This window comes from Monodelphis domestica, chromosome 1, assembly GCF_027887165.1.
Source record: "Monodelphis domestica isolate mMonDom1 chromosome 1, mMonDom1.pri, whole genome shotgun sequence".
Taxonomy (NCBI): Eukaryota; Metazoa; Chordata; class Mammalia; order Didelphimorphia; family Didelphidae; genus Monodelphis; species Monodelphis domestica.
In genome coordinates this window covers 755,239,279-755,263,239 of record NC_077227.1, presented here as the reverse complement: position 1 = coordinate 755,263,239, position 23,961 = coordinate 755,239,279, and the positions used below count along the sequence as shown (strand labels likewise).

The 23,961-nt window shown below is 57.6% G+C and overlaps 1 protein-coding gene across 3 annotated transcripts in view; it reads left to right on the top strand.

Moving 5' to 3' along the window:
* Positions 1-23,961, top strand: part of SMC6 (structural maintenance of chromosomes 6) — a 25,821-nt gene extending 1,860 nt beyond the window's left edge. For all 3 annotated transcript variants that reach the window (XM_056814817.1, XM_056814815.1, XM_056814818.1), the window contains exons 2-28: positions 6,766-6,853; positions 7,176-7,321; positions 8,063-8,180; positions 8,473-8,578; positions 9,323-9,459; positions 10,303-10,364; positions 12,551-12,631; positions 13,117-13,218; positions 13,782-13,901; positions 13,983-14,081; positions 14,682-14,828; positions 14,921-15,009; positions 15,090-15,254; positions 15,413-15,591; positions 15,733-15,937; positions 16,363-16,477; positions 17,442-17,602; positions 18,871-19,006; positions 19,889-19,969; positions 20,496-20,666; positions 21,326-21,463; positions 21,704-21,849; positions 21,933-22,058; positions 22,157-22,262; positions 22,773-22,925; positions 23,180-23,277; positions 23,375-23,961. In XM_056814817.1, the coding sequence (XP_056670795.1) occupies positions 7,181-7,321; positions 8,063-8,180; positions 8,473-8,578; positions 9,323-9,459; positions 10,303-10,364; positions 12,551-12,631; positions 13,117-13,218; positions 13,782-13,901; positions 13,983-14,081; positions 14,682-14,828; positions 14,921-15,009; positions 15,090-15,254; positions 15,413-15,591; positions 15,733-15,937; positions 16,363-16,477; positions 17,442-17,602; positions 18,871-19,006; positions 19,889-19,969; positions 20,496-20,666; positions 21,326-21,463; positions 21,704-21,849; positions 21,933-22,058; positions 22,157-22,262; positions 22,773-22,925; positions 23,180-23,277; positions 23,375-23,492 (3,300 nt within the window). In that variant the 5' untranslated portion in view covers positions 6,766-6,853; positions 7,176-7,180 and the 3' untranslated portion in view covers positions 23,493-23,961. The remainder of the gene's footprint in view (positions 1-6,765; positions 6,854-7,175; positions 7,322-8,062; positions 8,181-8,472; positions 8,579-9,322; positions 9,460-10,302; positions 10,365-12,550; positions 12,632-13,116; positions 13,219-13,781; positions 13,902-13,982; positions 14,082-14,681; positions 14,829-14,920; positions 15,010-15,089; positions 15,255-15,412; positions 15,592-15,732; positions 15,938-16,362; positions 16,478-17,441; positions 17,603-18,870; positions 19,007-19,888; positions 19,970-20,495; positions 20,667-21,325; positions 21,464-21,703; positions 21,850-21,932; positions 22,059-22,156; positions 22,263-22,772; positions 22,926-23,179; positions 23,278-23,374) is intronic.

Here is a 23,961-nt window from a genome sequence, read left to right as displayed (position 1 = left end):
TCTTATTTGGTGCAGGTGTGGCTCATTACTAGTGAGTAGCTCTGGGGTGCCAGGGTCACTCACCCTCGGTCTATTCTATAGAGCCCCCCTTCTGTTCTTAGTCAGGCCCAGACTGCTTTGATGATTAATGCTTCATAGGACAGCCTAAGATCTGCTCCTGCCAGGCCGCCTTCACTTTTTTTTTCATTAATTCCCTTAAAAATTCTTGACTTCTTGTTCATGCAGATGAATTTGTATTTTTTTTTCTAGTTCTATCAAATAATGTTTGGTAGTTGGATGTGGCACTGAATAAGTAAGTTAATTCAGATAGAATTGTCATTTTTGTTTTCTTGGCCTCCCCATGAGAAATTAATGTTTTTAGATCCGAATTTATCAGTGTTTTGCCACAGTGTTCATAGAATTCCTGTTTGTCATGGTACATGGATTCCCAGGTATTTTATATTGTCTAGAATATTTTAAATGGAATTTCTCTTGCTATGAGCTTTTGTTGGTAATAAATAGAAATCCTGGTGTTTTGTGTGGGTTTGTTTTGTATCCTGCAACTTGACTAAAATTATTTCTACTCGTTTTTTGATTCTCTAGGATTCTCCAAGTATACCATCATATCTGCTGAGAGGGGTAGTTTAGTTTCCTCATTGCCTACATTAATTCCTTCAATTCCTTTTCTTCTCTAATCACTACTGCTAGCCTTTCTAGTACAATATTAAATAGTAATGGTGATAATGGGCATCCTTGCTTTACTCCTGATCTTGGGGGGGAGGAGAGCTTCTTATTTTTCATTTTAAGGCATGGCCTGTTTATTCCTGTAGTGTTTTTAATAGGAATGAGTGTTGTGTTTTGTTGAAGGTTTTTTCTGCATCTATTGAGATCATCCTGTGATTTCTTAGTTTGGTTACTGATATGGTCAATTATGCTGATGGTTTTTTCTATTTTAATCAGCCTGACCCTCCTGTTATAAATCCTACCTGGTCATACTGAATGATCCTTGTGATATAGTGCTGTTGTCTCCTTGCTTTAAGATTTTTGCATCAATGTTCGTTAAGGAAATTACACAGTATTGATTCCAAGATGGAAGGTAAAGGTTTATTTCCTCTTTTGTTAATCTAGGCAGTTTTTAATTTTGTAAATATTTATCCATTCTGCATAGATTGTTAGATTTGTCATATAATTGGCAAAATAGTTCCTAATGATTACTTTAATTTCCTTTTCATTAGTAATGAGTTTACTCTTGACTTCTGATACTAGTCATTTGATTTTCTTCTTTTTTTAGTCAAATTAATCAATGCTCTATTTTTTTTTCATAAAACCAACTTCTAGTCATTTCTCCTTTGAGTTTTAAGATTTTCAATTCATTCTTTAAGGGTTTTTAATTTTTTCTTTTTCTAGTTTTTTTAGTGGTGTACTGAAAGAATGGTTTATAATGGTTAACTGGGGGTTTGCTAGACCAGTCTGGCAAGGTGATTTCTTTAGGAATAGAAAGCAAAAATGACTGCTCTCCACCTTAGGCCAGTAGATATCAATCTGACTGCTTCTTCTTGAGGTAACAAGGTTTATTGAAATTGTTAACAAGATTGGGGTTAGGAATATGGGTTGAGAAATATTCTCTAACAACTAATAAATCTATCTCTTTTCCACAATCTGACCCTTCACAGGGTATCTTCAACCCTCCGATGAGCCGAGGCTATGCTGACTATTCTCTTTATCTTAATGTCCTCTTCTATCTGATCTAATCTAGGCTAAACCCACAAAGTAAATAATAATAGGTAGGTACAGAATAGAGGTGAAATCAGATTCGAGGTGTGACCGAGTTTACCCCAATAAACCCGAAGCCCTCCCAAAGGCAAACTGAGTGGTTTGGTCAACACCTCTAGAGAGAGTTTCAGTCTTCTCAATATAGCAGTAGAGTAAAAAACCTTGACTGGTCTTCAGGATCTTGCTGGCCTTCTCACTGGAACAAGTTAGAAATCCACAGGAGATCAGAGCCAGGCCCTGGAGATCCTTTCAGTGCCAGAATCATGAACCAACTCTTCCTCCTGGCAGTTGGTTTCCCAACATTCAAACTTCCAGATTCTCAGGGTTGCTTTTGATTCTCCATGTTCCTTGCATTCTGTGTAGCTTTGCATGACTACTTCATTACATGATTTTCTTCCAAAATCTCCCTTTAACAATACCCAATTCATTGATCTGCTTTTTTTCTTTCATTTTTACTAATGTAAGTATTCAAAGATATACATTTTCCCTAATTATTGCTTTGATCCCATAAATTTTGATACCTTGTCTTCTCATTGACATTCTCTTTAATGAAATTATTGTTTGTATAATTTGTTCTTTGACCCATCCCTTTTTAAGTCATATTAATTTCCAATTGATTTTTAATTTGTCTTTCCAGGCACCCTTACTGAGTATAATTTTTATTGCATTATGATCTGAAAAGGATATGTTTATTATTTCTACTTTTCTGAATCTGGTTGTGAAGTTTTTATGTAATACATGTTCATTTTTGTGTAGGGGTCAAGTACTGTGGAAAAGAAGATATATTTTCTATTCCTGTTCCATTTTCCCAGAGATATATTAGCTCTAACTTTTCTGAAATATCATTTACTTCCTTTACTTGTTCATTTTTTGGTTAGATTTATCTAGTTCTGATTGGGGAAGGTTGAGGTTTCCCTCTAGTATAGTTTTATTGTCTATTTCTTCCTGAAGCTCCTTTCATTTCTCCTTTAAAATTTTGGAAGCAATACCATTTTGGTGCATATATGTGCAGCCTTGATAGTACTTCATTGCCTATACAAGGTGTGATTTCTTTCCTTATCTCTTGTAATCAGATCTATTTTTGCTTTAGCTTTGTCTGAGATCATGATTGATATTCTTGCTTTCTTGTTTAATCTCAGTTAAAGACAATAGATTCTGCTACAATCCCTTCCCTATATGGTATGTGACTCCCTAGCTCAAATGTGTTTCTTGTAAACATATTCTAGGATTCTGGTTTTTAATCCATTCTGCTGTCCCCTTCACATTCACATTCATGATTCTCCTCTTGATTTTGCTCTCTCTGGCCTTCTTACAGTTCCTTCTCACAGGTGTTGTTGTCAAGTTATTTGTGGGTCACAGAATGGGATAAGAGGAATGAGGTTGGGATCGGGAGGGTCATAGACTCACAGGCCTCTTGCTGATCAGTGACAAATTAATTTTAGGTAGATATTTATAGAGGGTTGAATTAGGCAGAGGGATTAGATCACTCACAATGGAAGTAAATGATTAACAGGATGTAAACAATGGGTTTAGATTACCTGGGTAGCTCTAAATAAAGTTTTCTATAGGTGATAATTCAGCATGTCAATGTGTGACCCAGCTTCTAACAGGATTTCTGCATCAGTAATTTATTGGAAGAACATACAGTATTTTGGAGAGAGGAGGGGTTGAGTTCTTTGAGTGTCTGGCTGTTTCTAGGCGCTGACTAGGATTTTACTAGGGTCCACTCTCACTCTACAAGGTATTTTGCTTTTAATCACACACACACCCCCCCCTCCATTTTCTTCCCCTCCTCTTTCTCTAAGATGGATTCTGTACCCGCCTGCATCTAACTGTTCTTCCCTCTCTGAGCCAATTCCAATGAGAAGGTGGTTAAAGCCTTGCCTGTCCCTGCTCTCATCCTCTCTCCACAATAATAGTGGATTCCCTTCTAGGGGAGGGGATATGTTCCACTTCACCTCTCTGTTCCCTCTTCTCTCTGGGCAATCCTTCTTTTTACCCTTTGATTTTTTTCTACATATCATGTTATCCCCATCAGATTCCTCCCACATTCTCTGCTTATGTATTCTCCTGCCTGTTGCACAGAGAATGGCAGAAATTCTGAGTTACAAATAGCATCTCAGTGTAGGAATTTAACACTTCAACCTTATTGCAGTCCTCACATTTTCTCTCTCCTTCACCTTCTTAGGCTCTCTGAGTTTTGTATTTGAACATCAGGTTTTCTGTTTAAGTCTGCTCTTTTCATCAGGAATGCTTGGAAATCTTCTCTTTTATTAATTAAAGGGCCTTGGCGAGGGGGTGGGGGTGGGGGGGGGTCAGGTCGATGATCTTTGGCTGTAAACCTAGTTCTTCTGCCCTCAGGAGTATCCTATTCCAGGCCTTCTAGTGTTGTCATGTAGAAGCTGCTAAGTACTGTTTAATCCTGACTGGGGCTCCATGATATCAGAATTGTTTTTTGCTGCTTGTCCTATTTTCTCCTTGGTTTGGGGGCTCTTGAATTGAATCATAATATTCTGGGCGGGGTCACCCTTTTGGAGGTTTGTTTCAGGATTTGATTGCATTGCTGGTTTCTACCAATTTCTATTTTACTCTCTTGTTCAAGAAAATCAGGGCAGTTTTCTTGTCTTAGTCATGTAGGCTTTTTTTTTTTTAATATATATATCATGGCTTTCAAGTAGGCCAATAATTCTTAGATTGTCTCTCCTGGATCTATTTTTCAGGTCATTTTTTTTCAATGAGATATTTCCTATTTTCTTCTATTTTTTCATTCTTTTGATTTTGTTTTATTGTTTATTGATGCCTTGTGAAGACATTAGCCTCTAATTCCCTAATTCTACTTTTTAAGGAATTACTTTCTTCCAGGAGTTTTTGAACTTCCTTTTTTTACCTTGGGTCAATTCTGCTCTTTAAGGTGTTATTTTCTTCTTATATCACTTTGTTATCTTTCCCCCACTTTTCTTTCTTGGTTTTTTAAATTCCTTTTTGAGCACTTCCAAAGTCCAAGGCCAATTCCCATATTTCTTTGCCATTTTGCATGTGGCTGCTCTGCTCCCACTGTCCTCTCCTGAATCTGCACCTTACTCTTCTTTGTCTCCATCAGAGTTTTCTGGGGTTTGGCTTGCTCCTTTCCCAGCCTTACCTTTTGACCTTTTGTTTTCTCTTCTCATGGGGGAGTGGGAACACTCTGACATCAGCTTCTCCTTGCTGCTCCCTGGGCCCCACTTTTGAGTTTCTGCATATTTCAGTTATTCCAAGGTGGGACAACTGCAACCCTTCCTGTGTGCTGGGGCCCAGGACCCCCTCCCCCAAGCTTGGACAGGGTCTCTGGGTCTCACTCTGGGCTCACACTGTTAAAATTAAATTGTGATTGGACTCTGAATATTTATAGATTTATGTGGTCACCAGGGATTTAATTTCTAAATCCCAAAATGAATTACTAAAGTAAATGGAATTTATGGTACTTACAATAGAAGGAAGATATTAAGGAATGAAAGAGAGAGAGAAAACTCTGGCTTCTTCTGATACCAGTTAGAATCTTTAAGCCTCAGCTGGGGAAAGAGAGTCTCAAGAAAATGGGCCTTACCTGGAGGCTTCACGCCTCCAGAAAGGTGGGGCCACTAAGTCAGCTTTTCACTCACCAACGGTGACCTTCTAAAAGAAGTCTGGATGTCTGCCTTCTGGTCGCTCCTCCAAGTCAGTGCCCAATCTCCGAATGACTGTCTGAATCTGAATGAAATGATCTCCTGCCTTTTGGTCCTCGTTTTAAAGACCTTTTTCCCTTGTGTCCCCTCCCCTAAATTTTCACGTCTACCAATCATAGCAGATGCTTTTTTCCAGGACTGCCCACTCTTTAGTTCTCACCTTCTCTGATTAGATTATATCTTTTTGGGTTACTTAATACCTCTTTTGGTAAGTTCACCTTTTGGAGTTACTTAACACCTTTTTGTAGTTAAAATCTAAACATAGATTATAACTTACAATTCTAGCTTCACTATAAAGGAAGAGCTAAACCTTCATTGTAACCTTCATTGTTACAGTCAGGAGATAGCTAAATCCAGTCTTCACAACACCTATCAAGGGCCATGTAGGCTGCCCTGAGAGGGAGCTTGGGGCCTCCCCTTGGGCTATACCCACCAGGGGCCTCTGTGGAGGCTTGGGCAGGCCTCTGGGCCTCCTCTTAGGTGGGGTGTTGGGCTCAGTTTGGGCCCAGGTTCAAATCCTGCACAGTGGATATTGGGGGGCCAGCCTGCGCTGGTACCCCTCGGTGTGGCTTTGCCAAGGCCTGCGCTCCCTGTCCAGTCTAGATCAGTGCTGATGCTCCAGGATTTTTTTGAGGTGTTGGTAGCTCTGAGCCAGAAGGAGAATCCCCCAGGCAGAGGCCCTGATCCTGGGGCCAAGAGGGGGAGCACGCTTCTGTGTTTCACAGCTTTGGGGTACAGGAAGGATTGATACAGATAAGAGCAAGGGGCTCCCCTCATGGGCCCCCCCTGAACAGTTTAGTGAGAGAAGCTTCTATAGGCAAGAGAGAGAGAACCTGCAGCAGGGAGGTTATGGGGTGACTCCCCCCCCCCACGCCACTACATCCACGCCACCAGAACTGTCAGGCGCGTCCGTGGTCTGCTTCGGGCCCCAGGTCAGGCCCCCAGTGGTGTCTGCCTGGGTCCCCACTTCCTCCTCCTCTGCGCCCATTGGCCCAAGGCACCCCCTCCCCTCCATGGATGCCATCTAACAAGAGGGAGCCCTGGGCCGGGCCTGCAGGTACCGGCTTGTTCCTCCCAGCGCCCTGCTGAGGCCAAGGGCTCCGGGCAGTGCCTCCTCCTGAGGCGGCCTCCGGGCCTGGGCTGGGCAAAGGGTCTGGAGTGGGCATCGGCCTCCCCGCAGGAGGCTCCCCTCGGTTTCCCTGTTTGGCCCTTTGGCCGTGAAGCCCAGGTCAGTGGAGGCCCAACCTGGGCTCCTGGCCGAGGGTCCGCAGAGCCTCCGTTGCGCAGACACGTTTTCTCTGGTGTCTCGTAGGTCCGGCCCCCGCGGCCCCTGCCCGGAGCAGAAGGACGAGCGAGGAGTGACTGGACGCTGAGCCTCCCTCGTGACCCCTCGACAGCCGGTAAGAACTGGAGCCTCCCGGCTCCGGGCCCTCCCCAGGCCTCCACACGCCAGCCCTCTCGTGGGGGAGGCTCAGCGGGCCTGAGCTGGCAGAGAAGGGGGCAGCACTGGAACCAGGGACCCAGGCTGAGGGCTCCCAGGCCCGAGGCAACTGGAAAGGGGCCGGCTTGTTGCTAGGAAACCGCTGAGAAGGGGGGGGGAAGGGGGGGCCTGGCAGGCGGAGCCGCTTCCCAGCTGGCGCGGGGCAGGTCTGGCGGGGCGCAGAAGGGCGGCGGCCCGGCCCTCCGGGGTTCTCACCTTGGCCGGCTCTTCCGGTGCCCCAGAGCCGATGGCCAAAAGGAAGGAAGAACACTTGATGCCCAGCAGCCTCCAGAAGAGGCAGCGGCAGGAGCCGGACAGGGCGTCCGTGGAGGAGGACGACGATGAGCCCTGCCTCGCCTTGTCCACTGGGAGCTCGGCCGCCCAGTCGGTGAGTGGCCGGAGGGCCGCGAGGTGCCCGGGAGGATGCGGAGGGTTGGAGGGGGGCTGAGACGTGGGCACTGGCCTTGGCCGCCTCCTGCCTCAGTTTCCTTATCTGTAACTAGGATCCCAGCCACCCCTCCCTCCTGGGGTGCCATGAGAGTCAGGGGCTCCTAGAGCTTTCTTAGACCTGGGAGGGAGCAGAGGCAGGATTCAGACCCGGGACGTGGGCCCGAGAACCGGCGGCCTCCCCCGAACATCCTCGCCCCTGCTTTGTCGGCGGGTCCTGAGGATCCTCCTACAGGTCGGGGTTCTGAAGGACGGCCCCACAGATGTGCCCCCCTCCCCCCCGGACTCAGTCTCCCAATCTGTAAAACGGGTGATGGCCTCGGGGCTGCCGTCTTCACCGAGCTGAGCCAGAGCTCCCCATGTGGGCCCCCTACATCCTACAGGGGCTTCTGGGGCCTGCAGTTTGGGGGGGCTCGGCCCTCCCTGAGAGAAGCACCCCAGAGCAGCAGCGCCTCAGAGGAAGAGGGACTTGGTCTGGCAAGCGGCTGAGTGAGGCAGCGGGGGGCGCCCCAGCCTTTGGGGGGCCTCTAGGCCGGGGTGTGACAGGGGCTCCCCTCGCCAACCCTGCTGGAGGAAGGCGCCACGTCGGGCAGCCAAGCTCTGCTTTGGGCCCCAGGGAGCCTCCGTGGGAGGCAGGGAGGCCCGCAACGTCCCCCGCTCAGGCCCGCCGTTTCTCTGGCAGATGTCGGCGGAAGTCGGCATCATCGAGAGCATCCAGCTCAAGAACTTCATGTGCCACTCGATGCTCGGACCCTTCAAGTTCGGCTCCAACGTCAACTTCGTGGTCGGGAACAACGGGAGTAAGTGGGTGCTGGGTTCGAGTCTCGCGTGAGTCGGCACGTTACGGGGGGGCAGCCATTCGCTCACAAAACCTGGCTCTGGGAGCTCCCTGAGGGACGCCCCCGAAGCCTGACCGAGGAGAAGCGGGTACAAACAGACAGAGCCCTGCGAGTCTTGGGGGCCCCGATTTCTTCCCCCAGATAGACTGGCTCAGTGAGGAGGCGGAGTGCCCTGGGCTGTGGGAGCAGGACTTGAACCCGGTGCCTGGGTCTCTGAGGGGGCCAGCGCTGAGGTTTTCTGCCCTTCCTCTAGGCGGGAAGAGTGCTGTGCTGACGGCTCTCATTGTGGGCCTCGGGGGGAAGGCCACAGCCACCAACCGGGGCTCCTCTCTGAAAGGCTTCGTGAAGGACGGACAGAGGTACGGGCAGGGGCGGCTCCCCTCTACCCCTCCCCCTCCGCCTGGGGCCCTGACTGACCGAAGGGTGGCCTTCACTGTCCTTAAGAGGGAGACGAGTGAGGGCCGGGAGTGAGGGAGGACAGAGGAAGGGAGGCGCCCTGGCCGGCCGGGCGAGCTCCGGGTCCGAGCCTGCCAGCGCCTGGCGCCTCTTGGCCGTGTCCTGGCCCGGCCCCAGCCCAGAGGGGCCTCCCGCTTCACAAGAGGCCCCAGGCCCGGAGCCGGAGGTCCCGGCTTCCTATCCGGCCTCAGATGTGTCCTGGCCAGGATACCCTGGTTGAGTCCCCGCACTTTCCGTCCTGCTGCCCAGAGCGGGGCCTGCTCTGACACAGGAGGGAAGGGGCCGTTCTGGGCCTCCCCCACCGGCCATGTCGAGATGAGGAGCCCCCTCGCTCCTCTCCAGCTTGGGGCCAGAGCTGCGGCCCAGGCCCGTTCCTCCCCAGGCCTCTCTGGCCCCAAATCTGGGTACTTGAAGCCAGAGAGCCAAACCCCAAGGCCGGAGGGGCTCATGTCCACTCTTGAGTGGAGCCGGGCCACGTGGGCTGGTCTGGGCCGCTGACCCTCCATCCTCCGACGCCACGAACCACGAGCTGGGGGGCTGCGGCTTTGGAGCACCCGAGCCGCCCCGAAGCTTCCGTGTGCCCTGTTGGCGGCTGGGAGGGGGCCCCGGGCAGCCCCCCCTCCCCTGACCTCACTCTCCGGCCCCAGCTCCGCGGCCGTGTCCATCACGCTGAGGAACCGCGGCGAGGACGCCTTCAAGCCGGCCGTGTACGGCGAGTCCATCACGGTACACCAGCACATCAGCATCGAGGGCAGCCGCAGCTACAAGCTCAAGGGCCAGATGGGTGAGGGGGCCGGGGAGGGGCAGGGGGCAGAGGGGCGAGGGCGGCGGGGGCAGCCGGGGCGGGGGCAGAGGGCGAGGGCGGCCTCAACATGGCATCCAGGGGAGATCCCGGGTGCCAGCTGCCGGCTGCATCCAGTTCTCCCAGCCATGCAGGAGTCTGCTCTGCCCCCACGTCTCCTCAGCGCACACAGGCTCCCCTTCCTCAGCCTCAGGCCAGATCCCGAATGTGGGGGGACAATTACAGTAAATGGGGTGGGACCAGAGCAGGACCCCGAGCTCATCTGCTTTCCAAGTGGACGGGCCCCTCCACCAAGCATCTGGTCAGCGAGGGGCTGCGGTCCAGAGGAGAAAGGGCCCGGCACCGGCCTTGGTCCAGCACTGCCTTCTGGGCCGGCTCTCCCAGGCCCCCTCGGGGGTCTCTGAGCAGCAGGTCCAGGGATCCCACTTCCCGCTGTGTGGGGCCAGGCTTAGTGCCGTAGGTTTGCCCCCACAGCCGAGCAACCCGGGCCAGTTTGGATGAACTCCAGGGTCCAAGAGACGGCCTCCCTCGGCCTGGCTGCCCGAATCTCCGCGACGCCTTCCATGTCTTACTCTGATGAAGCGCCCGGCCTGGGGCGGCACCATTGACTCCCCCGCCCTCCCTAGGGGCTCTGGCCTCTGTCTCCCCCTTTTTCCTGATGAGCCTCGAGCCTTCCTGCAAGTCCCATTGGAGGCAGCATCTGGGGACCTCTGGAGAGGAGACTGGGGGGCATCAGCCCCCCTCACCTCTGACCCCCCCGGGGCACAGGTCATCCGGGGCTCTGGCCCTCTGCGTCACTGCTCTCCGCTCTTGCCTCCCCTCCAGGGAACCTGGTTTCTTCAAAGAAGGAAGAGCTGACGGCGATCCTGGACCACTTTAACATCCAGGTAACCGCGAGGCATCGGTGCCAGCCAGGCGGGCAGAGGGGGTGCAGGGCGTCTGAATGTGCTTGCGGCCAAGGCCCTGGCAGGTGTGACAAGGAAATCACTTTAAAAGACTGATATATATTAATTTAAGGTCGCCAAGGAATTCAGCTATGTAATTCCTAAATGAAAACTCAAGTCAACCTTTTATGGAGTTTAATTACAAACAGGAGGAAGAAAGGTATTAGAGAGAGAGAGAAAGGGGAGAGAAGGGAATAGGGCTTAAATACCCCCTCTGTTTAGGCTGGGCCAAAAGGCCCAAGCCCTTAGATAGCTGGGGCAAAGAAAGGAGATCAGTCCTTATTACTCACGTGATCAAAATGGAGAAACAGTCTCCGGGGCCTCCACCTCCAGCTTCCTTCAGAGCAAGCTTCTCAGAGCACAACCTCTCAGAGCAAAAACTCTCCAACCACCTCAGTCCTCAGACCCTCTATCTTTAAGGACACCATCCAAGTTCCCTCCCCTCAGTTCTCACATCTACCAATCACTGTCCATGTCTTCCCTGTGCCAATGGTGGCTCTAGCTTAACCCAGGACCGCCCAGAGGTCTGTGGCTTTGCACATGTCTGTTGAAGGTCATATTCTCAAATAATTAAATCTTGATCCTTTGCTACAGCCCTTCCTAAATCCTGTTACCCTGAGTAGGGTAGAGATTGGAATAATTAAATTTTGATCTATACTGCAGCCCTTCCTAAATCCTGTTAGGACTGAGTAGGGTGGAGATTGTAATTTCCAAGACCTGGTTCTGTCATTCCAAGTATCTCTATTGTATCAATTCTAAAATCAATCATGACTCAAAGAACTTCCTGTTCTATGCTTAAGCATAGGTCAAAGCCCTTTCCATTGTTCAGCAAAAGGTTTCTGTCCTAAAGTAATCTTAAGAAGGGAGGAGGAGGAACCTCCCATGCCAATGGGGTTCACATTCCAATAGAGTTCCCACTCTTAATAGGAAATTTTTCAAGTATGAAATTTCCCGATGGTGAAATTTCCAACATTTATAAGTCTAAGAAATTTTAAGGTTTACATGGGCTACCCTCTCACCTTGGGATCCGGGGGCGCTCCAGGCCCCTCCCTTTGCTGACGCTCTTACGGGTGCCCGCACCGCCACCTTCTCCTGCGACCCCAGCTCCCAGCGGACTGCGGCCTTTCCCCCGTGGGGCCTTCTTGGCCTGGACACCCGTGCTCTCCAGCCCTAGTCCAGGCCTCTTTCCTCTCTCGTGAAGCTGCAGGCACCCTGGGCACGTGCCAGTGGGCATATGGCTGTGTGTGGGCACGCAGGGCTGTCTAGAACCTCCACCTTCCACCTGGTACCCCAGAGGAGGACCAGTCTTGGCCTGGGGGCACCTCTTGGCCCCCAGCCCTTCTCTGTGACTCCCAAGGGGGGTCCGCTGCTCCCCCCATGGCTGACTAGTAGAGAAAACCAGCATGTCCAGGTCTGAGAGCACCCTTTGGGGTGGGCACCAGAGGCCTTTCAGGGCTTCACTTCTGCTGGACCCCAAGTTCAAAGGCCACCCGAGGTGTTAACTAGCCATGTGTCCCCATCACTTAGCTTGTGCCTGCCTCCATTTCCCCCTTTAAAACCTCCGCTTCCTAGGCTTGTTGTGAAGCACTTTGCAAACCTCGCCAGGCTCCGTGCCAGTGTGGGCTCTTATTGGGGGGCACCGTGAGCCTGGCACATCCTAGGAGCTTCTGAGGATGGCTATTGGCCTGGCGTTAGTATCCCTGAAAGGAAATCTCCATCTGAGAGGATCCTGGACAGTCATCGAGGCTGTCTTGGGCCTCCCATTATGAGTGACTCTCAAGGCCTCCAAGGCCGTTCCTGGAGCCGGCCAGGCTGGGCCCACAGGGGTGGACCAAGCCAGGGTCTGCCCCGAACATCAGAGGACAGATGGGCGTTGGGGCTGGCCAGGGCGAGCAGAGGGACAGCCCAAGGCCTCCTGTGGGCCACGTGGGCAGCTGTCGTGCGACCCTGGCCAAGTCCCCTGACCCCCATTGCCCGGCCCTCACCACTCTCAGGCCATGAAACCCGGAGCAAGTGAGGCTTGTGAGACGGAAGGGAAGGGGTTAAACCCACGTCTGTGTCTGCCTGTGTGCCTGTGGGAGGGGCGGGGGAGGACCTCTAGGGAGCCGCCTCGCGCCTCGCTTTTCTAGGTGGACAACCCCGTCTCGGTTCTGACCCAGGAGATGAGCAAACAGTTTCTGCAGTCCAAGAATGAGGGCGACAAGTACAAGGTGGGCCTCAAACAGCTGCAGAAGACCAGAGACCCCCCCCTCCCCCCACTGCCCTCCGGCTCTCAGGGACTCCGGCCTGGGCTCCTCAGAGAGTCCAGAGTTGGGAAGGCCCCTGTTCTGATGCGGCCTCAGTGTCCCACCCCTGTAAAATGGACTAAGAAGAGGATGGCCAAACCTCCCAGTCTTTCCCCCAAGAAAATCCCAAATGGACCAAAACCACCTGAGGAGCCGCGACCCAAAGTCCTGTGGGGTGTGGGGGACTGTGGTGAGGCCTAGCAATCTGGGGTGCCCTCAGAAGCCCCTCTGGCAGGACAGGCCTGGGGCAGAATGATGGTCAGGGAACACCGGGCCTCCTGCCGCCCCCCGGGCAGGGCCTAGCAGGTCCAGCTGTCCAGTGGGTGGATCCTTGCCTCTGCCGCTTGGGGGGTCCCCTGGTGAAGCGCGGGCCCCCTGCCAGCCTGGTTTCTGCCTTCTCCCCGGCCTAGTTCTTCATGAAGGCCACCCAGCTGGAGCAGATGAGGGAGGATTACTCCTACATCATGGAGACCAAGGCTCGGACCCAGGACCAAATCAAGCAAGGGGAAGAGGTGGGTGAGGTGCCTGGCAAATGCCTGGGTGGCCTGGGCAGAGGCGGCCACCAGCCCCAGCTACAAGGAACTGGAGGGAGCCAGGGGTCAGCCAGGGAGGGGGGCAGGTGTGCCCAGGCACTGCCAGGCTCCAAAGGCCTAGCCGGGAAGGCCCTCGAGCATGGGGGGCCGGGAGAGGGGGCTGAGGGACGCTGGGAAGAGAGTGCCAAAAAGCTGCCAGGCAGGGCTGGACAGGGTCAGTTCCCGGCCACACTTTGGCCCCTTGTGAGCTGGACTGGGGAGAGGCCTGAGGTTGGAGCCCCCAAGAGTCGTCTGTGTGGGCCACAGTCTAGTCTCTAATGTGGCCAGTGACCCAAGAGATGGGCCCCGGGGCCCCGGGAGGACAGGAAGGCCCCGCCACGCATCCCCGCCTTCCGCGGCTGCTGGCGCTGCCCTGTAGCCAGAGAGCCGCTCGGGGGGTCCTTGGCCTCTGGGCTCTGTGTTCGAGGCGGCCCTTCTCTGCCCGAGCCTCGTTGCCTTCGGCCCTGGGCCTGGGTCTGAGCCGCCCATGTTGGGGTTCACAGCGCCTGCAGGAGCTCCGGCGCCAATGCCTGGAGAAGGAAGAGCGCTTCCAGAGCATCGCCGACCTGAGCGTCATGAAGAGGAAGCTGGAGGAGCTCAAGCACGAGATGGCCTGGGCCCTGGTGAGTGCCGGGCCCCCTCCCTAACTCGGCACCCCCCCCCGTCCCCTCCCCCACGGCCCGCTCCACCTCTTTGTCTCCTAGGTGGGTGAGTACGAGGCCGAGACCGAGGAGATCCGGGCCAGCATCGGCATGGGCGAGCAGCGCACGGCCCGGCTCAGCCAGAAGGTGGAGGCCTGGCAGGTGAGGCTTCTGGGGTTGGCTGCCCCTGGGCCCTGAACCTTGGGAGGGGCGCCCCGCAACAGCCCAGGGGCCAGCGTCGCTGTCATCTCTGCTTTACGGATGGGGAGACCGAGGCAGGGAAGAGACGGGCGTCTCGGTGCTGCCCAGCGCGCCTCCTTTTGAGCAGTTGGGTGATCCATTTCAGAAGCCCCGTGTGCGAGGCCCAGTGCCAAGTGCCTGGTTCAGGGAAGGGCAAACCCTGCCCTCGACGTGCCCCCAGAAGGAGGCCAAGGCCAGATAGCCAGGGCGAGGCTGGTGCAGGCACTGGGAACCAGTGGTCAAGCTGTCTACACTAGCAGCACCACTCGCTCCCCTGGACTCTCCTCCCCTGTAAAATGGGCACCCGGGCCCAGCTCACCCCAGGGCGGCCCGACGGCCCCAGCCACTGCGGGGCTCTCTCTGCGCCCCCGACGAAGGCATCCTGGAAGGGTTGCAGAGCCCTGAATCCCCCCAAAGTCCCCATCTGAGGACAGGGGGGCAGGGGGGGCCCCCCGGAGGCTCCACCCGGCTCCTCGGCCCCCCTTGGCCCCCTCCCCACCCCCGGCCTTCCGTGTCCCGCAGGCTAAGGTGAGGGCGGCCGAGGAGAGGCTGAAGGCCATCCAGGACCAGCTGGAGCACATCAGCGAGGAGGCCATCGCCCTGGAGCCGCGCTGCATCCACGCCAAGGAGGACCTGATCCGCAGGAAGAAGGCCTACAACGACGCCGAGGTGGGGGGCGCCCGGGGGCCGGGGGGCCGTCGCCCCCGAGGGCCCCGGGGTCCCCGGCGGCCCCTCCCCAGCCCCCGCTCCCTCTCGCGCAGGTGCTGTACAACCGCTGCCGCAGTGAGCACCGGAGCCTGGCCAAGGACGGCGAGCAGCTGCAGGCCCGGATCCAGGAGCTCAAGAGGAGGTGCGGCCCCGGGCCGGGGGGGGGGGGGAGAGTGGGGGGGGGCACGGGCTGTGCTCACATGGGCCCCCTCCCCCCCCCAGCGCGGACCAGAGCCTGGAGCCGGCGCGGCGCGAGAGGCAGAGCAAGATCGCAGCCCTGAGCGACAAGGCGCAGAGCCACGAGGCCCAGGAGGAGCTGCTGGGCCAGGAGCTGGAGCGCTTCCAGCAGGCCATCAAGAAGGACAAGGAGGAGCGCTCCAGGATCATGTAGGGGGGGGGGATGGGGGCCTAGACGTCCTCCTCTACTGGGGGGGGCTCTAAGACGTCCTCCTCTACTGGGGGGGGGCCCAAGACGGCCTCCTCTGCCATCCTTGGGGAGGGAGCAGGGGGGCGGCAGGAGCCTCACGGCGGCCCCCACTCCTCAGGCAAGAAGAAGCCGACATCCGGCAGGTCCTGGACGCCAAGCGGAGCCACCTGGAGCACCTGCGGGGCAGCCGCAGCAACCGGCTCAAGCAGTTCGGCTCGCAGGTCCCGGCCCTGCTCGAGGCCATCGACGAGGCCTACAAGAAGGGGCAGTTCACGCGCAAGCCGGTGGGCCCGCTAGGTAGGGTGGCCTGTGGGCAGAGAGGGGCCCCCACTTCTCCGCGCGCTGCTTCCGTTTCCTTGGGGTGGGCAGAGCCAGGCCTGGCGCTCGTGGGGGAGCCCCAGGTTCCTGCGCGGCGCCCCAGCCCAGTGCTCTCCGCAGGGGCCTGCATCCGCCTCCGGGACCCCGAGCTCGCCCTGGCCATCGAGTGCTGCCTCAAAGGCCTCCTCTTCGCCTTCTGCTGCCACAACTACAAGGATGAGCGCGTGCTGCAGGGGCTCATGAAGAGCTTCTACCCGCCGGCCACCTTCCGGCCTCAGATCATCGTCTCCGAGTTCCGGGACAAGGTGTACGACGTGACCCACAGGTACCGCCTCGGGAGGGTCTTCTGTGGCCTGCCTCAGTTTACCCACAGCGTGTTTGATGGCTCTGCTGGACAAGACCCAGCGCGGCGAGTCCGGGGTCTCCTCCCCCGTCCCCCGTCTGAGGTGGACCTTCCTTTTCCTTCCTGCGCCCTCCACGGCCCCCCAGACGGCAGGCCGAGGGGCTCTTTATGGGGTGTGCCTGCCAGGGAGGGGGCGGGGATGAGCCCCGAGAGCACCGGCCTGTCCACCCCTAATGGGTGCCATCACCGCCGCCTGTCCCTGCGGGAGGAGCCCCCCTGGCCCGGCCACCTTTGATGGGTGCTGTCACGGCCATGTGTCGCTGTGGGAGGCGGCAGGCCGAGAGGGCAAAAGCCAGTGGGGTCCCCCTCGTGGGCCTGGCCCAGCGGCTCTCGTCGTCCTCCCCCAGGGCGGCCTATCACCCCGACTTCCCCACCGTGCTCACAGCCTTAGACATCGACAACGCCGTCGTGGCCAACAGCCTGATCGACATGCGGAGGATCGAGACGGTGCTGCTGATTAAAGTAAGAGCCGTGGCCTCGGGCCTCCTCCGCGCCGGCATCCTGCCCGTTTGTCCCGTCGCCTCGTGGGGTGGCAGGAGGCCCCGAGTTCAAACGCAGCCTCAGTCACGGACTCTGGGGGCGGCATTCGGCCCCAGCAGCCCAGCTTCAAGATGGGGCTAAAGAGCTGGTGGGCCCGGAACGGCGAGGCCTCAGGAGCGCCTCGTGGCTGTGCGGCCCCAAGCGTGGCGCCGCCTTCCTGAGCTCTGAATTGTCTGGTTCTGCTGCCCTCGCTCCGCCTCCCTTCTTGGCTCCTGGGGAGCCCGAGCGGCCATTCTCCCTGTTCCCTGTGTTCCAGCCCTGAGCAGGGAGGCCCGGGCCGTCTCACGTGTGTCCGTGATCCCTACCATGGGAGGGGCCCAGCCTGCGACGGGGCACGAGGCCGCTCCGGCCTCCCTCTCTGGCGTGGGTGACTTCCCTGAGAGACTAGAGGGCCATCCTGGGCCCCGGAGGGAGGAGGAGGCTGGCTCTGGGCTCTTTGCTGCCCCAGCCTGGGCTGTCCTCCGTCTTCCCACCGATGCTTGATCCCGGGCCGCCTCTAGACCAAGTGGAGATTGACCTTGTTTGTCTCTCTCAAACACGTCGGCCCCTTTTCCCTAGAACAGGACTATCCCATCCCCGTCCCCCGGGGCCGAGCCGCGCTGCTTCTCCGCAGAGGCCTCCGTCCCGGGTCCCCCTGGATGTGAAGTCCAGGCTTAGGATTTGCAGTAAGACTGGATAGCGATGCCCGGCCTTCCCCTCGCTGGAAGTCTATCGTAGCCTTTGTAGACCTTTTCAGTCGGTCGGGAAGGCGGCCGCGGAACGCAGCCTGGGGCTCCCTTTTGGTCGGAGGGGACCCCCGCGGCCCCTGCCAGAACTGTGTCGCTCTGGCCAGCCTGGCGGCCCGTGGCTGCAGCACTGGCCAAGCGCAGCGGTCTCTTGTTTTCAGAGCAGCCCTTTGGCTCGTGCCGTGATGCAGGCTCAGAAGCCCCCCAAGAACTGCAAAGAAGCTTTCACCGCGGACGGTGACCAAGTGTTCGAACGGCGCTATTACTCCTCGGAGAGAACAAGGCCCCGCTACCTCACCGGCGATGTCGAGAAGGAAATCAGGTCAGCAAACCTGAGGAGCCGCCTTCTGCTTGGGGGGCTCGTTTCAGGGTAGCTGATGGCGGGGCAGCCAGGTGGTGGCGCTCGTGCACGCAGCGGAAGAGCCTCGTCCTCCCGAAGTTCTCAAGATCTCCTTCCCAACTGACGTTGAACCCTTTGACCAGGTTGGAGCTGGCGGTCCCATCCCTCGCAGAAAGACTGATGGCCTGGTGAAATCCAAGGCAGCCATGCCTTCGTCTTGGCCCTCGTCTGCCAGTGTAGACACTGCCCAGACAAGACAAGCCAACTTAGTCTGGCATAGCTTCAGATCAGCTCTCTGTTTATTCATTTGATGGAAATCTTGCCAGGAACCAAATTAACACCTTTGGCCCAAATCCACGTCACTTCCTTCCCTTTCTTTTTGGGAGGTCTGAACAACTCGGACCTTTCTGCACTCCCTAATTAACGGTCCCGTGCTCCACAATTCCCAAGATGATGAAGGGTGGCCAGGACGGGGCTCCTTCTGGAAGCAGATGATGCCCTGGCAGTGACCCTCATCGGAAGCATCTCAGCGGGTGCTCTCCTGTGGGTGTCCGCTCCTTTTGAGCCCATCAGGGATGGCAGAGAAAGTAGAACCACGAGAAAGCTGGCTCTCTCTGCCGTCCATCGTCGGCCCCCTTCCTCCCGATCTCCTCCAATCTCCCCAGGGGAGGAATTTAACCCTATTGTTACCTCCTTCGGTACCGGTCTGTCCAGCTGCTAGAGAGGATTATTCCATTCTGTGTACCCATTGCAGCCAGTGCCTATGGCAGGGGCCTACCGAGGCTGCCTTTCCTCGCCATCCAGAGCTTGGCTGAAGCCTTCCTGTGTGTGTGTGTCTTCTTTCTCGTTCTAACTGTCTTCTATAAGCCCGGGTTGGCGAGCCTGTGTGCCTTGGACAGGAGGCTGAGGTGGTCGTGGCTCTGGGCAGAAGAGGCTGGGACACATCTCTGGCCTCCCGTGCCCCCAGCAAGCATTTCTTTTTTGCTTCTCCTGGTCACTTGTCTTGGGTTTGCATTGACTTTGAATGGGTAGGCGAGGAGGAAGCTTGGTGGTGTTGGGGCAGCACGGGTACTTGTGGGCAGCAGCTTGGCCCCCTGGCCCTGGCCCCACTGCCATTTCCGGTCCATCACGTGAAGCCTGGAAGCGCCCTGAGGGCAGACTGTTGTCTCTGTATCTGGAGCCTGGCCTGGGCAGTGGAGAAGCACCTGAGCCTGGGCAGTGTTGTCACCACCTTCCCTTTTCTCCTGCAGTCATTTGGAGAAGGAAGTGGAGAACAAAATGGCGCAGCTGGGCGCTCTGCAGCAGCATGTGCGCTCCCTGGAGAGCGACCTGCAGAAGAATCAGGAATTGGTCAGCAGCCACCACCAGCACCTCAAAGAGCTCAAGGTGAGAGGCAGCTGCAGCCCCCTGCCCGCCCCCCCCCCAGCCCGGCCTTGGGACGAGAGCAATGACGAGAGGCCTTGGGAAGCTTTTGGCGGCTCCGCTGACTTCCCAGGGCCAGGAGTCCTACTCTGAGACTCAGTGATGAGAGCTGATTCACGATTGCAGGAAGCTGTGTAAAGCCTTTGATTGCTCGGTCTCCTTAGAGCCTCGCACTCACTCTGGGATCCCAACAGTAAGGGAGGAAGCAGGCTCCAGCAATTCTAACGCCAAAAAAATCAGGCCCGTTTGTATTTCCATTATTTACAGTAGAGCGGCTACGAGGCCCAGTGGATAGAGTGGCCGGGTTTGGAGTCAGAAAGACCCGAGTTCTAATCCAACCTCAGACCTTTCGTGGCTGAGTGACCCTGGGCCAGTCACTTTCCCCTTTGGCCCCTTTCTTCATCTGCAAAATGAGCTGGAGAAGGAAATGGCCAACATCCAGACCTCTGCCAAGAAAACCCCAAGGGGCGGGGGGGGTGGGGGGGTCCTAAGCTGACTGAACAAAGACAAAAATCTTTAGAAAGGAATTGTGCTTTATATATGTGGGATCTGCGTGCCCCATAGTCATCTCCAACCTGCTAGAGGGAGCTGGTGGGTCTGACAGAAGGGTAGAGAATCCTGGTGTGAAGGAGGGATGGGCACATGCTGGGGAATGAGGCCTGCCAGGGCCCAGGCCGCCATCTTGGTTCCATGTTGGGTGGGCTTCATGTCTCTGAGCCCTGGAGATGCCGATGGCTCGGTGTGTTGGCTGCAGGATGGACTCTGTGGGGGGAGGGAGGAAGGCTTTTTTAATTGTCCAAAGTCTGGAAAATCAGCGACTCGAGGAAGCCAAACTCTTCATTTCAGATTAAAATTAAAAAAATCCTTCTGGAAATCAAAGAGCTTGAGAACGAAGAAGAAAACCAGTCGGTGGATATCTCGACCCTGGTAGGCTCCCCTGTCGTCTTGTGCCTGGGTCCTCCCTGGCTGGAACCTTTCTCTTCAGCCACGGCTCTACCATCGGGTCCCGCAGTGAGCTTTGTCCTATGGACCATGGCGTGGCCCTTAGGGTGATGCCTGCTCTTGGCATGGGTGGCCTGGTGACACGAGGCCCCTTGGCCTGGCGGGTGCCTAGTGTCCCCCTCCTGCTCACCTCCATCCACTGTGCTCCATGGTCCTCTCTGTTCTGCTCTGCCCGCCATCTTGTTCTGGCATTGGACTTGGTGCGAGGGGGAAGCAGGCTACCTGGACATGGCCCTTTGCTTGGTTTTCTCTTCCTTCTGTCCCCCACTGGCCGCCTGTTGGGCTGAGAGTACCGTCTGCCCTTGGGCCACTCCTCCAGCAGAACTTGGCCCAGTTCGGCCCAGTGCCCTCCCTGCACCCACTCGGTTGTGCTGTGCGCCGGGGGCCCCTCCGGTGAGTGATGTCCGGTCCTGCCCTGAGAAATCCTGTTCTCTGTTCCCGCTGCACGCAGGAGGAGGAAAACGAAGAAATTCAGAAGCGGATGAAGGAGGTGGAGGAGAAGATGAGCGTCCAGAAGGAGGAAATGGAGAGTTTAAGGAAAGCGCGTGCGGAGGCCGAGCAGACGTACGAGGACTTCAAGATGAAGATCCACCAGGTTTCGGAATTGGCAGAGCCCGTGAAGGTTGGTGCCAGCGGCCGTGTCTGCCGCCGGAGCCCTGGGGGTGGGGGTGGGGTGCCCTCTGAGCTGGCGGCCGCGCCAGGACGGGCCCACAGAGCCCCGAGCCCGAGGCTCCGGCCAGCCCTCCGTCTGAGGATGTCCTGGCAGGGGAGGGTGCCCGGGCTCTCCCAGCCTGGCTACGGACTTGGCCGGGACTTGGCCGACAACCAGGGCAGCCCCCCCAACGCTGGTGGCTGGATTGGGGTCCGAAAGTTTATAGGTGGAAAGTGGGATGGTGTGTCAGAAAGAGGGGGCCCGGGCGCCGCAGCCATCGCTGGGCCCCAGCTCTAGGGGCTGGGCCGGGCCTCGGAGGCGACCCGAGGCCGGGGTGGCCTTCAGTTCCGCTGGTGGCCCTGAAGGCAGACCCCCAGCTTCCGGGGCTCCGGGGAGAAAATCCCTGGCGCACTTTAGACACGGCCCCCCCGGCCTCCTCCATGCTCACTCGGCCCCCGGGCGCGCTCCCCCCCGCCCCCCCGTTTCCTCTCTCCCCGAGGCTTCCTCGTTCAGACATTGGCCGTCCAGCCACCGTCCCCGTTTCTCCCCCTCCTCCTCCCTGGCTCCTGCGAGGCCCAGCGCGGGCGCCACACCGGGAGCCCGGAGCCCACCCCGCTCTGCTCCAACAGGAGGAGCTCAATGAGGCTGACGCCGAGGTGGACGCCCAGAAGCGCTCCCTGCGCCACTACGAGGACCGGCTCAGCCAGCACGTGGCCACCGTCCAGGTGAAGAAGGACGAGCTGGCCCGGACGGAGAGAGAGCTCGAGGTACCCCCCCGGCACGGCCGGATTCCGGGGCGCTCTGGGCTGCTGAGGGCTTTGTGGTCAGGCTTGGCATCAGCAAAGAAACCAGCTCAGGCCCGGCCGCAGGGCGGCTGCCATGTCGGGGGGTCCCTGAGGGCCTGGGCCAGGGCGCGTCCAGCTGTCTCTCGGGGGCCCCCAGAGGCACCCCCCCCCAGGGCGAGGCTCGGAGGGCTGCCCTGACCGGCGCTGCCCCTTGTCCTGCAGGAGAAGATCGCGCTGGCCAAGAAGATCTGCCCCGAGCGGATGGAGGTGAAGAAGAGCCCCTCGGCGCTGGACAAGGAGATCAGCCGGCTCCGGCAGAAGATACAGAGCGAGAGCGACAGCCACGGGGACAAGGACGACATCATCAGGTGCCCCCCGCAGCGTGCCAGGGAGGAGGCGGGGCCGGGGGAGTCTGGCTCCCCCGGCTGACCGTGCCCCCCCCCCCCCCCAGGCAGTACAAGGAGGCCAAAGACACCTACCAGGACCTCGACAGCAAGGTGAAGAGCCTGAAGAAGTTCATCAAGTTACTGGAGAAGATCATGGCCCAGAGATACAGCACCTACCAGCAGTTCCGCAGGTGAGCGGCCGCCTCCGGGGGGCTTCCCCAAGCCTGGGCGCGCGCTGGAGGGCCCCGGGGGCGTCGGGCGTCTGGTGCCAGCGTGGCTCCCCCTCCAGGTGTCTCACCTTGCGGTGCAAGCTGTACTTCGACAACCTGCTCTCGCAGCGGGCCTACTCGGGGAAGATGCTCTTTGACCACAAGAAGGAGACGCTGGCCATCACGGTAAGCCCGGCCGGGCCTCGGGCCCCGGGACTCTCCGGGCCAGCCCCGGCCAGGGCTCCCTTCAGGGGCCGATCGGAGTTGGGGAAATGGCTCGGGATGCCGTCGGGGGAGGTCGGCCTTGGCTTGATCCCATCGGAACTTCCTGGCGACGTGCCCGCTCTCTCCGTGGAGGCACCCCCAAAGGGCACGAGGGCTTCTGCCCCGCCCAGGCCCCTCTCTGCCGCCCCGGACGGGTCGCCCCCAGACCCGGCCGAGGACGGCGGAGCCACGGGAGCGGGGATCCCCAGAGCCCGTCCCAGAAGGCCCCTCGGTGACTCCTCGCCCCATTCGGAGCCTGCCTCGCGGTCTCTGGGCGGCTCAGTCCCCCTGGCCGCTTCATCGACCGCCCGATGGCCAGAGCGCAGGCTGTGGGTTCAGAGCTCGGGCCTCCCTGCAGAGGGAGAGCCTCGAGGGGCCGTGAGGGCAGCACGCTGGCCCGCTCGCACACAGGTCTCTGTCCTCCTCCCCAAGGTCCAGCCTGGAGAGGGGAGCAAAGCTGCCTTCAGTGACATGCGGTCCCTGTCCGGCGGGGAGCGCTCCTTCTCCACCGTCTGCTTCATCCTGTCTCTGTGGTCCATCGCCGAGTCGCCCTTCCGATGCCTCGACGAGTTCGACGTCTACATGGTCTGTCCCGGGGGTCCCCGGCCCCGCTTTACCTCCCCACGTGGGGGCCGTGGCTCGGATCGGGGGCGTCCATTCGGGCCTGAAAGCTACGAGATGGGGGGCTGGGAGGGAACGGAGGGGTCAGTCGGGTCAGACTGACCGGCGGCCGTCCCGCCGGGGCCTTGAGCCTGTGTCCCGTCCGAGTGCCCGGAAAGCTCCACGTCCTCCGGGGCTGGCGGTGGGGAGGTGGCGACTCTGGGCTGTCTCCCCTCCAGGACATGGTCAACCGGAGAATTGCCATGGACATGATCCTGAAGATGGCCGACTCGCAGCACTACCGCCAGTTCATCCTGCTCACGCCACAGAACATGAGGTAGGGCCGGCCAGAGACGTGGCGCTCCTGCCGCCCCCCCTTTGCGGGCCGAAGCCAGGGTCCGGCGCTCCCTAATCCCGTGTGTGTCTGCTTCCAGCTCCCTCCCCCCGAGCAGACTGATTCGAATCCTGCGCATGCCGGACCCCGACAGGGGCGAGAGAGGCCAGCGAGCCCTGCCCTTCAGGCCGGTCAACCAAGAAGAGGACGACGACTGAGGGCCGCTTCCCCGCCCGGCCGAGCTGCCGCCGCCGTCCCCGTTGTCAGTGTTGTGTGTCAGGTGTCGTTGCAGAGCTGGTGTTGGTCACGGAAAGCGTTTCAGGAAGAGAAGGCTGCTGCCCGCGGCCTGGCGCTCACAGGCGCCCCTCTTCCTGCAGACTTCCGGGAAGTGGAAAGGGCAGAGGAGGCCCATTCCACGGGCGGTTAGTCCAGGCGCGGGGCTGGCCGGGGTCCTCCTCGCCCTTCTGTGGCCGCACGTGGTGCATGTTCTAAGGTTCTTCCTTTCCTGTAAGCCCGCCTGGAGTCCGTGGTAGGTCTAACCCCTCTGTCGCCCTCTCCACGAGTGCCCGTTTCTCAGCTGTTGGCACGGACAGCTCCTGCTTGGGAAGGAAGACATATTGGAGGGGAAAAAACAGTGTCTGTCAGTTGTGAGAAATTCAAAATAAAGTTGTTGATAACCTGGAAAAA